The sequence below is a fragment of the Rhinichthys klamathensis genome, unplaced genomic scaffold, assembly GCF_029890125.1.
Source record: "Rhinichthys klamathensis goyatoka isolate OS25496 unplaced genomic scaffold, OSU_Roscu_1.1 h1tg000658l_1, whole genome shotgun sequence".
Lineage (NCBI taxonomy): Eukaryota > Metazoa > Chordata > Actinopteri > Cypriniformes > Leuciscidae > Rhinichthys > Rhinichthys klamathensis.
The window spans coordinates 71,547-85,671 of record NW_026607101.1 but is presented as its reverse complement, the minus strand read 5'-3'; the positions used below and the strand labels follow the sequence as shown (position 1 = coordinate 85,671).

The following is a 14,125-nucleotide window of genomic DNA, read 5'->3' as shown; positions in this document are numbered from 1 at the left end:
GTGTGAGAAGAAGCACAGGATTTCTATTAACCCCACCACAAAAACGAATTCCCACCGTCTCAAAAGCACTTTCCTCTGATGGGAATGTATCACAGGTAAATAGGATTCTTAAAAAAAAAAAGATTTTAAATATGCAAATCAGGTCTTAAAATCCATATTTGCATCTTACATCAAAAGTCAGAGATTGTCAGCTTTTCAAAACGAAAGGATTTGTGAACATCGTATACTGTTACCACCAGGATTTCTATTTTATTGTGGTTCTCTTAATGGTCAAAGTCAGTTCTTGTGCTCGAGCTCTCCATCATGATCAACAATAAAGCAATAAATCACGATCAGCAATAACCAGAAAGCAAAGGGCCCTTTGAATGATGCAATGATGCAAATGCCTAAATGCTTAAACATTTAATAATTAAACATTATAATGAAAGTTTGAAAAAATTGTCAGTCAAAATTGTTTAAATCTCATTTTAGAGATGCACTGGCCATCAATCGATAGCAGACAGTTTTTGCTCAACACCGGTGTTATGTTTTATTTTGGCTGATATTTGTTCCGGACTTGCACATAGTGTCAACAAATCACCTGGATGATGCGACGGCAAAGCTGCAGTGACGCAACGACTTTACCAGTTGCTGATTGGCTCTTTTATGTAGAAGGCGGGACTTATTCCGCCATGTCGCGCATTGCACTTTTTCATTCATAGTAATTAGTGCTGTCAGACGATTAAAATATTTAATCGCGATTAATCGCATTAATGTCATAGTTAACTCGCAATTAATCGCACATTTTTAGCTATTCTAAATGTCTCTTGATTTCTTTTTGTCCCACTATTTTTTTCTCATTTTAATGCTACATGGAAAAGTGGATCGGCTTGCTTTGTGCAAATGTTTTTTATTGAAAACAACATTGACATATAGGCTACTGTGTTCAATTTCACACTAACATTCTCACTTGGAGCAAATAATCTCTCACACAATGTAACTGTCCATCAATAAAAGCGTGAAAGAAATACTGACGATTGACGAGGGGGTGTAGAATTCGTATCAGCTGTGTGTGTGTGTGTGTGTGTGTGTGTGTGTGTGTGTGTGTGTGCTTGGCCATCATCAAGTGGTATTTCAGACTGGACGTGCTGCGATGATGATAGCTCAGTTTACAATGACAAAACACACAGATCACTTTGGTCTTGTCAATGGAACCATTTGTCAACTTTTTAAAAGTAAACTTTCCATTCAGAATCTTATTGGCATCCATTTCGGCGTCTCGCGCTCGTCATCCACTCAAAACGTAACGATAAGGTGAACTAAGTAACTTTTTTACCTTAACCGAACAGCTTTGGAGTCATTGTAATGTTTATATTACTGATTTCGTGTTGAATGGTGGTCGTCTCGCACCCCCCTGGTGCCTGTGAGCCGCAAAACCACCCTTGCAACTTTGGGCCGGCGAGCCGCCGGCCTCAGTGTTAGGAAGTATCGTGTGATATCAGGTCTCGCGAGGTAACGAATTGCTTTACGGCAAAAAACAGATCTGATAAAATTCTGATAAAATGAGCATCAAACAGAAATAACCCGGCGCCGTATACATGTGGTGTTCGAGGCGCACATACAATACAGACTGCCGACAGTTAAACAGGGCCCGCGCAGCTCTTAAAGGGGCCATACCTTATTTCCACTCGTTACAGCGTCCATCCTACTGAACAGGGACCGGTGTACAGGGGGAGGGGATCCAGCCGTGAGTGCGAGCCATCTCTGCGTGAGTGCTATTCACGACAGTACAAGTACTCCACAGCGACTCTAGGGGTCGCTGTTTGACAAAAACGGAATTCCTACTTCCTAGTGCTCCTTTAACCAACTATTTGGCCGGCTCGCAAGCCCAAACAAGTGTGTGCGGCGTGCCTGTTGTTTTGTTTCCGGTCTAGCAAGACCCGCTTGCGCTTTGGTCGACGAAGCAACAAAACGTCCTCGCGCGGCGCAAGCCATTGAAATGAATGTGTTTCATAGCGCAGCGCCGCGCCCTGTTGCAAAAGCATGTGAAAAAAACTACAAAGTTTGCTAGGCCATAAAAACTGTTAATCGCGCGATAAAAAAATTAACGCCGTTAAAATGGGTTTGCGTTAACGCCGTTAATAACGCATTTAACTGACAGCCCTAATAGTAATATAAGTGCACCGTCTTTATATATGTAAAGTCTTTGTTAAAATGTGTTTGCCTCTAATTTCAACTAGACATTTGTTGTTGTTGTTTAAGTTCAGTTTGGTCTGTTATAGGGAAAATAAACAACAAATAAATGTGCTCAAACACAGATACAAAAAAAATCGGCTACTGATTATCAGTATATTATTAAATCAGATTATTAATCAGCCTATTTGCTTGTAAAACAATCAGCGATTGGAATCGGCCATGAAAAATCATGATCTTGCATCCCAATCTCATTTATACTTGTAGTGCCTCTTCTTAATCACAAGTGTGGGATTTTAGCACCACAAGTGTAATCAAACAGAATCGCAAAAACAATGACTATATGGAATAAGCTGTCTCTACACATTAAAGTGAAATTGGAGAAGTATTTTACATTAAAAAACACATGCACCGTCCACCTATCATTGATCTGCTGATGTGTTGTTCAAGTGTGTGTCAGTCAGCGGGCGTGTAAACATGTAACAGGTGTGTGTGAAGATCTCTGCCCTCATCCGACAGGGGTCAAACGTGCCTGGACTCAGACGTGTGTGTGTGTGTGTGACCGTCTCAATCACTGCGCGTCAGCCATGGCGTTTTCTAAACTCTTGTAAACTGTCGTATCTAAGATCCAATTAAGCAGCGGGATAAAGGAGGTCGGCTCACGACTGCTTCTCCTCCGTCTGTGCGCGACATAATCTCCTCTTATCCTCTTTCATTCTTCTCGGCTTCAGTGCAATGTGCCTCAACAGTCTGATGAACTCATGTTATGTCTGCAACATCTCAGCGAAGGTCAACAATAGAGGATTGTTTTTTACTAACTAGCATTATTTGAATGAAGAATTAAATGGGCATTGATCTGAACTTCATGATTTATCTGTTGAGTACTCAGTAAAGTCACATTTATTTAAATAGAGCTTTATACATTACAGATTGTTTTAAAGTAGCTTATAAAGAAACAGGACAAATAGAAGTGTTGCAAAAATCATTAATTATGAATTTAATTTCAGCTGTAAAGCAATTCTGTAGAAGACAATTGTCATTATTCGGTTGAATAATTCGGTTAAATAACACAATTTAGTTCCGTGTTGATTCAGTTTAGTTCAATAACCGTCAATGTTGCAAAGTTAATTTAATTATATAACATTCAGTTTCTACTTGTCGTCTACAGAAGACAATAAATGTCATTATTCAGCTCATCCGATAGTGTCAAATTGATAATATTTCTGAATGTTAGTTGTCTTTTAAGCCCCATGAGTAAACAATATGAGAAGACGAAATGAGTAGAAAGTTGATCGAATGGACATTTTGTTCATTTTATCTGTTTAACACATTGTATTGTTGTATACTTCATGTTTGTTCACATATTAGTGAACATAGTAGGCAGGTGCCTGTAAAGTTTCCATTCCTATGTCAGCATGTTGCATCAAAATCTTTTATTTTAAAGCGTCACCTCTCTAGCGGGAACTCGTATGAAGTCGTTTTAGCCATCTGTTGCTCATCTGTAAGTCAGTAAATGTAAGTGTGGAGCTCTGTGCCAGTGCGGTGAAAGTGATAATCATCATCATTAATTATTTATCAGGTTGAATCGGGTTCAGGGCATGTGTCCAGAATCAGTCGAGTTATGCAGTCTTTATTGACTCCTGTTAACAGTGTTGTGGATTTGTCTCATTAAACCCTCAATCGTTTCTGTTTGTTTAACCTCTTGTTGCGTTTGCCTGAGATATGTGCGTAGGCGCTCGAGGAATCCGTGTTTGCTCGGACGCTCACAATCTGACTTTGTTCTTGCGGTCGGACTGGTTGTTCTGCCTTCCTGTACCTGCAGGCATCATCGGCGCATGCCATCGAGAATATTTCAGGAATGTCAGTAAGACAGTAACACGTGGATGGAGATGCTAAACTCACGGCGACTGGTTTCTCCAGTTTTTATAACATTGACAGGTGTTTACCTGAAATAAAGAAATTACATTTTATTTATAATGGCGAAACTCGAAAAATTAGAATATCGTGCAAAAGTTTAACTTAACTTAAAAGTTGAAACTAATATATTATATAGACTCATTACATGCAAAGTGAGATATTTCAAGCCTTTATTTGTTATAATGTTGATGATTATGGCTTACAGCTTATGAAATCCCCACATTCAAAATTAGAATATTGTGAAAGGGTTTTATAAGCTGTACGCCATAATCATCAAAATTATAAAAAATAAAGGCTTGAAATATCTCACTTTGCATGTAATGAGTCTATATAATATATTAGTTTCAGCTTTTAAGTTGAATTACTGAAATAAATGAACTTTTGCACGATATTCTAATTTTTTTGAGTTTCACCTGTAACAGTTTGAGTCCAGATCTGGTCATTTATTCAAAAAGCATAAAATAGTTTTTAACTATGGATTTTAATACACCTCTTTCATTGATTCCAATTTCTGGATTAATATTGATTTTGTGTTGTGAGGGAATTTTTTTTGAAAAATGTCAAGGTGATGAAAGAAAGTTTTAGAATATTTTTCATATTTGAAAACCCTTCAAAGCAATTACAATGCGGGAAGCCATTTTGTTGTCATGTGCCAAAAAAAAGAAAGAACAGGAAATGATATCACAGATCATGTGATATGACTGTATGCCAAGGTCAGAAAAATAATTAAGCCTAAATAATTTGCCTTTTTCAATTATACTACATACATAGTTATTTCACATTTCAAATTGAATAACCTCATGAACTCTTTGTTCATAAATTCAAGATACAACATATGGCAGAAAATATTGATATTTTCAGATATTTTATTTAACTATCCAAAAATGTTATTAAAAATACATTGCTATGTAGACATAAATTCAAAAATATATCTACATAAATGTATTTTAGATCAAATTTACATATGAACATTGTATGTATGCAAGGTTTCCCCTCAAAACCAACATGTAAACACACATTTTTTCCGTCTTATGCTTGTGATTGAGCCACTACGCATCAAATCTTAAGTATTACCATTGCTTCTATGATACCTACTGACTATATTTTCAGTCGTATTTTCAAGAGCTTGTATTAATAGCTGTATTGTTGGATATGCAGTTCCTGTACGTTCCCTCTGTAAACACACAGTCACGGGTCTATTGTTTGGAAACGCCTGGATTATCCGTCGGGACAGTGACTCATTGGACAGTGTTGTCATTGCATGTGTTCAGTAATGAATATGTTGCAAGTGAGTCTTTTTTTGTTATGGCAACAGTAAATGTTTCTACTGTTTGCTGTGATTCAACATTTACCCATCCATCCATTATCCAAACTGCTTGTCCAATGCAGGGTCATGGGAATGGTATAGCCTAGGCTAATGTCGGCCCATTGGTAGGGATAGCCGGTCCTGTCATAAAACAATTACATAATAGCTGGATCATGTGACAGGCGAGTGACATCAGCCTCATAATCTGCTGTTTTTGGCAAGGATAGATTCATGTCCTTAAGGCAAGCACTACTATATATAACGATAAAATATTGAAATTTGAATCTGAACAGGTTTTTAAGGCCACCCATATTATGCAATATTTGCGTACACGTGGTTTCAGTTGTTGTACATTTTTTTTTTTGTATGAAACCTATTGATGAATCATGATTTGGTATTTTAAGCGTTTCTTGCCGCTCACCATTTTCAAGTAAAAGATTTGGACATTGACAGGTGCTGTTTTATATGTTAGTGACATTAATACGGGAGCATTTACAATACTTATTTATAGATTTATAGAAATCAAAACAGAGGTGAACATGATCTTAGTCCCTGTTTACAGCTGGTATTAAGATGAGTTTTGCTCAATCGAATCACAGGTAGACGAGGGAGGCACATTCCCATTTACACCTGGTGTTTTAATCCGTCTCTTTTGTCCACTTTAACCACTTCTGTCCTGATTTCTTCAGAGGAGGCTCTATGGGTGGGTAAATGTATGGGCTTTTTCAGATCTTTCAATCTAATGGACAAAATAAGCTCAGCAATTTACATATGAATTCGACCGGAGATGACAGAAAAACATACGGAGAACATCAACTTTAGTTTCTGCTCTGAAGCCGCAAGACCAGCCGAACGCTGTGAGTGTGTGTTAGAAATCAGGAAAGCTGAGAGAACATTGTGTTTGGTACGTTTTCTCTTCGAACCAAACTTGTGTCTTCAGCTGATAAAGTTAAAACCCCGTCTGGCTAGATCTCTATAATGTTCACTCATTATTCAGGAGACGGAGAGAAGACGGTCTTTTAGTGGCTGTTTGAACACATTCGGTCACATGAGCGTTTACACTACGACAGCAATCCGGCCGAATGTGTTTTCAACTCCCTCTGGAAGTGGTGAAAGTGGACGAGCTCAAAACATTTTAGACCCGTTTACACTTGTGTTTAGAGTCGTCCACTTGTGATCCGATCGACCAAAACACATCCCTTAAGTGCCACCCCCTTTTTTTTGAATATACATGAAAATGCACATTTCAAACTTAAATGGTTGTAATTCAAGAATGCTTTGGAATATAGATGTAAAATTGGTCTTGTTTTAAAGAAGACATTTAGCAGATTTTTGTAGAAGTGAAATAAATTGAGAAAGTGAAACAGAAAAAAAGTTATAGAAGTTTGAGTTTATGAAAATGTACAATGTGAAAAATGTAATTATTCATATTTTATATAAAATATATATTTTCAAAACCTGGGCAACTCTAAAACTGCAAAAAAATCAAAGCCAAAAGTCTGAACAAGTTGTGTTTCAAATTTTAGGTTGATATCTCAAAAAATGAGCTTTCATGGGATTTTGTTTGTGCGCAGTACCAAACGTTTTCACTAGATGACAACCAGACTCCATTACTGCCCATATAAGGGCGCCTCCATTTTCTTATGTGTTTTGAGTGATCTGAACCATTATTTCCACAATTTTCATACAATTTATGAAGTAGACATCCTATTCAGAAGTAATATGAGAAGTTTGGCAGATTTTGATATGAATTGAACCTCTAAGAAACACACAAAAAGAACACGCATGTGCGTTATAGCTTCCTGCAACAAATGGTGAATCTATCATTTTTTTCTTAATATTAAAAAAAAAAATCAGACCTTTTTTTCTAAAATAATTGAATGGATGCTATCTTTTGAACTCTTGGCATGAAAACAAACTGAGGTTTCTACCCTTTTTTCATGTTTTTTTCATGTTCATCACTATTTCAAAATAAAGATCTAAACACGCCTTAGGAGTATGAAAATAGTCTTGTAGCAAATTGATAAATTACGGCTCCTCTGTAATTTATTTTTGAAAATCAATCACCAAATATGGAAACTAGAGATTGTAAGCTTTCAAATGATATATAGTTTGTCAAGATTAGTTTAGGTTTAGTATAGGATATTACTGTTTTAAAAATGTAATGGATTTGTACCCACCGGTGGGCCGGTGACACTTAAGGTTAATACCAGGAGTAAACAAGGCCTTAGATCCAATGAAGGACCCACCCTATACATCATTTTATAAATGAGGCCCTAGAATATCATAGAGACCATAACTATAACGATAACTATATTAGCGTCCACACCAACACATGATATCATTCTGCTTATTATATATGCGTGCTCCGTTTTGACGTCTGCTGCTATTAACCTTTTTCCTGACGAGCCTATACTGTGTTTTAGATTATGAGAGCCACTTCCGGTTTGGGGAAGTTCCACTCAAAAAGACTGAAACAAATCTTTTCAAATCATTAGGTTGGGCTACAAGTAATCTTTATCCATAAGTTTGACTGAATGAGCTGTAAAATTTCATTCAAGTTCAGACTTTAAGTGAATAACATAACGTTTGGTATTTTAACGTGCCGTGGAATGACATGAATATCTATGGAAAAGCTTCTCAGTCGCTGAATCCTTTTCCTCCTGATTCTCTTCTTTATTCATTTGTATTCTCCTCCTGTAACAGAATGAAAAAGGACAACATAAACTGCGCATTTGTGGTCTGCTCTCCCGATTTAATTCACAATATATGCCATGAATAATTCACTGGAATGCAATGATCTCTCGTTTTTCTCCCCAAATCCTCACGTCTATTTCCAGGTTTGTTTTCACTCGGATGCTTTAAAATGTAATCGCCTCCACTTTTCACTTCTAATCCCTATTAGCAGTGTTTACTGGAATCTTTCTAAAGCAGGTCAATCTGTCAAAATTATGGAAATCACTTTAAAATATTATCACTCAATGTTCCAGTTAATGAACATTTTAATTAAGGCGTTTTGTTATACAGTGTAAGACAGATAAAACTGTGATATTTAACACGCCGTTATCATTATAGTTGTGATGTGGATTCTGCTATTGTTTTATATTTAGAATAATTTTTAAAACTATAAGATTCCAGCGACAAGCCAATCATGTCCACATCAGACACGATATGACTGTGAAACTCACAGCCAATCAGAAGAGCGCGTGGGCGGAGTCTGTCTTCAAGCGCACTGCACTCGCAATGAAACTGATAAAGTTCATAATCAAACTCATAAATGTGTGACTGAAACAATCTTTGCCACAGAATACACCTGTTTGTTCACATTGAGTTTGAAAGCTCTTGTTTCCTTTCATCTGAGGTGAATTATCCATTGTTGCTTTCAGTTTGGATAGAGGTCACGCAAAATTATATTCGAACTCACGTTAAATTCTTTTAACATTTAAATAAAGATCATAATCAGTACCTGAGATTATCATTACCATATTTTGCATCTTGTTGTTCTAACCGTCACGTCACAGTGTTTCTAAAAGAGAATCTCCTGACAACAACTGATTAACATGGAAAAGATACATTTTATTGCTTGTCGTGGCATCGTGTTGCGTCTGGTAAAGTGTAGGCATTGGTAACCTACATCAATTAATAACCACATAGATATGAACCAAAACACTCTGGACAACCAACCACCAGTAAGTGTAAATAAATAAATAATAGTGTGATTTCTCTCGTGTGTCTGTCTGAGTGTGCAAATAAGCAGAGGGATTCAGGAGTGAAGCTGCTTTCCAGAAAATAGCAGTTTTATTGGATAGCACATTGGTTTTGTTAGACTGACTCCATGTCTCTTCTCTTTGGTATGCGGTTTATGTATCTTGGATGCAGTCATGAAACGTTGTGTCACTGTGTTATCGCCTCCATCACTAAATATACACACACTTGTGTTTACCAGTCCATTTGGGTCGAGCCCTGAGGATGGGGAGCTCTGCTTAGGCGGGACGGTGTTTCCACGAGCAAATCAGTTTCAATACTTTTTGCAGTTGTGGCTCAGTATTGACAAGACATTACAAACTCACAATGGAAGAATCATATGGAAGAGTCATACATTCCCAAATGAGTAGTTCACCCAAAAATGAACAATTAATCATGTCATTCCAAACCCATATGAATTTGAAGAATGTTACAGTGACAAATTAGGCCTGTTCATCACACAATGTTATTGTATGACTTCAGAAGATTCGAAATGTATTGCACAAAAGTCATATGGACTAGTTTAATAATGCTTGTATTGTGCCTTGTAATTTTTCAGTCATTGTGTGGAAAGAGAACGGCATAAACAATCTGTTAAACATCAAATTGTTTGTTCTACACAAGTAAAAAAAGTAATGTTTGGAACGACATGTGATGGCACAGTATGTTTTTTTTTTTGTTTTTTTTTGGCAAACTTCCTTTTTAACATGTCAAAACTATGACGCATGAGGAATCCTCATCTTAAAGTAGGTCAGGATCTGATCAATTATGATTGACAGGCGGAGGATATTTGTAGCACATTCTTTCAGTTTTACTCAGGCTCTTTCTCTGTCAGTTCCAGGAGGTACTCCTGTCGTTTCTTACACAATCTTACTGACATTTAGGGACTTTTCTTATATCGTTTGGCGAACAGCGTGCGAAACCTGCAAACTCATGTCAGTGATAGACAAAGTACAGTATGTGAAGGTCAGGTATTGTTTTGGCAAGCAATGCGAGGTGTAGGTTTTCTTGGCTCACTTTAAACCGAGAGAAAGTTACCGCATTAATCCAGAGAGAGCTTTGACAAAACACTGTGCATTTCTAATGATTCAAGAATGCGCTTTGACTACAAAAACAAAATGATTTGCTGAAGATGGTTATCATCACTATTTTTATATTTTGTGAACTCATCACAGGGAAGAAGAATAAAAATCTTTGATACACGCACAGAAATAAAATGTTTTCTCATTTTGAACACGTGATGCATTATTAGGCACGTTATAGCATTTCAGGTTTTATGATATATGATTTTATGATACAGATTTACCATTGGGCCTAACTTGCTCAAGGCAGCTTGATATTGAGTAATTTTTTCAGATGACCTCTAGAAGTAGTTCAGATCATGTGTTGTGTTGAAAAACCATCAAAAAGGTGTTTCATGGTAAATTTAATAATAATAAGTTTTATTTATATAGCACCTTTCCATGGCTCAAGGACGCTTAAGAACTGAATGAATCAAAATGCAGCAGAAATGTCCTCATCTTATGGAAAAGAATATTTTATCAAAATCGTTCCACTTTTTCTTTATGGTATTTTCTTGAATCTTGGTGTGTAATAAAAAAAAAAAAATACGACATAAAACATCCGTAAATGTGGAATAAAAACTAAAACCATCAACATAGTCAAGAAATAGCCCTACATGCAAAGAATGACTCATAATTGCTCAAGTTCCATATAAATAATAGTGACTTGCTTGCATTTTTTTTTTTAAATTATATTTCCAGTAAGTTGTCATTTCTGCAATGCTTAAGCCCCGCCCACAGTGAAAACCCATTGGTCCAAAATTCTGCTCCACACAGAAGAACACATTTCTTGTCTGGTTAAGACACAATGCAAATATTTACCTTTCATAAACTGTTCTTGCAGTTTAACCTTTGTGCCAACCATATTTTTCCCAGATTGTCAGCATCTCATGACAATGTTTACATATCCAAACAGACAGTTAATTAAGAATAGAATAACCATGAATCAGCATTTATTTGTATTATTTATTATTATATTATATATTATATTTATTCAGAAACTATAAAATATTAAAGTTGGCATTAAACAGATGTTTCGATAGTCTTTTCTTACCTATTGCGACGTATATCCGAGTGAAACAGCTTCTCAAACAAGAAAAAATGTAGGAGTCCCTTGCAACAGTAAACGCGTCATCAGAGAAATATACGTAATGCCAAATTCCATAATTTTTTTTTTTAATTGTCTTTTGATTTCATGGTGACTTTAAACTTATAATAGTCTTAAAATCCATTCCTGAGAACTTTATTTTGACTGTTCCAGATAATCTTGAATAAACTAGATCATTGTTCTGTGATCTGAATAACTTGAGAACGCCACCTTTTCCTGTTTACGTGAAATGAGTCTTTGTCACAAGTCTCCAATGAGATCTTATGTCTGAATTTGCACAAAATCTTGGTTACACTTTATTTTAAGGTGTCATAGTTACAGTGTAATTATACATTTAAGTACCGAGTAATAATAGTTAACTACATGTACTTACTATAGGGTTATGATTAGGGTGTGTTTTGTGGTTAGTTGCATGTAATTATGCATAATTTATAGTAATTACTATAGTAACTACATGTACCATGTGTAACATGGACAGGGTGAAATAAAGTGTTACTGAAATCTCTGTCCTGCAGAAAACCATGTTAAGTTGAAGCTCATTTCCCCACAGATAATGATCGAGTTCTGCCCCGGGGGTGCGGTCGATGCCACCATGTTAGGTAAGACTACAGTATATCTGCTAATGTTCTTGTTTTTATAAAAGACCCCTGCAGCTTCCTTTTGATGCTCATGGGTGAGTAGGTAAACGCCTTTATTTATCCTGAAGTTTAAACAGGATATTGCATTATTTTGGGTGTTTTATGAACGAGCCAGTCAAGGTCACTCAGAGTTCATTGCCTTTGATTACACCGCTTTGCCTCTTGACTCAGAGTTTTGTAGATTATGAAGAGGTCACGCTGTAGAACAAGACTTGCATGTGTGTGTATTTAAAGGAATAGAAATTCTGTCATCATTTACTCGCCCTCAAGATGGACCCCATTGACTTCCATCCATAGTATTTATTTTTTTGCTATACTATGGAAGTCAATGGGGTCCATCAACTGTCTGGTTACCGACATTCTTCAAAATATCTTCTTTTGTGTTCAGCAGAAAAAAAGAAATTCATATAGGTTTGAAACAACTTGAGGGCGAGTAAATGATGACAGAATTTTCATTTTGAAGTGAACTATTCCTTTAACATTGACAGAATTAACATTTTTTTGGAGAAAATACCCTTTAATAGTCTTAAAAACGGTTTATTTTCTGTATTGTATTGTATTATATTATATAATTTAATATATTTTTAATTATTGACGACAGAATTTTCATTTGGAAGTGAACTATTCCTTTAACATTGACAGAATTAACATTTTTTTGGAGAAAATACCCTTTAATAGTCTTAAAAACGGTTTATTTTCTGTATTGTATTGTATTATATTATATAATTTAATATATTTATAATTATTGATGACAGAATTTTCATTTGGAAGTAAACTATTCCTTTAACATTGACAGAATTACATTTTTTTAGGAGAAAATACCCTTTAATAGTCTTAAAAACTGTTTATTTTCTGTTTTGTATTATATTATATAATTTAATATATTTATAATTATTGATGACAGAATTTTCATTTTGAAGTGAACTATTCCTTTAGCATTGACAGAATTATTTTTTTTTAGGAGAAAATACCCTTTAATAGTCTTAAAAACTGTTTATTTTCTGTATTGTATTATATTATATTATATAATTTAATATATTTATAATTATTGATGACAGAATTTTCATTTTGAAGTGAACTATTCCTTTAACATTGACAGAATTACATTTTTTTAGGAGAAAATACCCTTTAATAGTCTTAAAAACGGTTTATTTTTTGTATTGTATTGTATTATATTATATAATTTAATATATTTATAATTATTGATGACAGAATTTTCAATTTGAAGTGAACTATTCCTTTAACATTGACATACGTTTCCTTTTTTTTTGTTGAGAAAATACCCTTTAATAGTCTTATAAACTGTTTATTTTCATTATTTTTCGATATTCTGAGATTCACTGGTGTTTGTGTGCGTCTGTAGAGTTGGACAGGGGTCTTGAAGAGCCTCAGATCCGGGTGATCTGTAAGCAGATGTTGGAGGGTCTTCAGTATCTCCACAGCATGAAGATCATCCACAGAGACCTGAAGGCGGGAAACATCCTCCTCACACTGGATGGAGACATCAAGCTAGGTGTGTGCATACAAAAATCTCACTGGATTATTACCATTAATGGCAAAAGGTTTACGTGAACTGATATTTCCTATATAAATAACTGGCTGAAAACCATTTTTTGGGGGTGAAAATACTAACGTGCCTAAGACTTAAGCACATTACTGTGTGTGTATGTATGTATATATATTAAGGGTGTCACGATTTCAATTTTAAATAGAAATCGACCGAAATGAATTCGTCGATGCTGCCACGCCCCCATGTCGCGTCTGGTCGGCGTGCCAAGCGGGAAAAAAACACGCGTGTTGAAGTGCTGCGAGTCTATGGTCAACCTCCTCTAACTTAGCTACAGCCATTCAAAACTTGAACAAAACTTAGAAGTGAACCGTCTACTCCTTCATTGAAGTCGCAGGTGTGGAAGTTTTTTGGATTTTCAGTGAGTTATGTTGACAACGTTCGCGCTTCAAAAAAGCCACAGTTTGCAGACATCACAAGTCTCGTGGAAGTTCAAGGGATAGTTCACTTTGAAATTAATTTTTGGTGTGTTTTAGCTTACCTCAAGGGCATCCAAGATGTAGGTGTCTTTGTTTCCACAGTAGTTTCAATTTTTATATTTTTGGAAGTGGTCTCTCGCGCGTGTACGTCACTCATACAATTGTTTTATTTTTAATTTTTTTTTATTGTTTT

General features: G+C 35.7%; 1 protein-coding gene across 2 annotated transcripts in view; it reads left to right on the top strand.

Annotated features, from left to right (window-relative positions):
* Nucleotides 1–14,125, top strand: part of stk10 (serine/threonine kinase 10) — a 75,345-nt gene that overhangs the window by 18,067 nt on the left and 43,153 nt on the right. For both annotated transcript variants that reach the window (XM_056241646.1, XM_056241645.1), the window contains exons 3-4: nucleotides 11,859–11,907; nucleotides 13,310–13,459. In XM_056241646.1, the coding sequence (XP_056097621.1) occupies nucleotides 11,859–11,907; nucleotides 13,310–13,459 (199 nt within the window). The remainder of the gene's footprint in view (nucleotides 1–11,858; nucleotides 11,908–13,309; nucleotides 13,460–14,125) is intronic.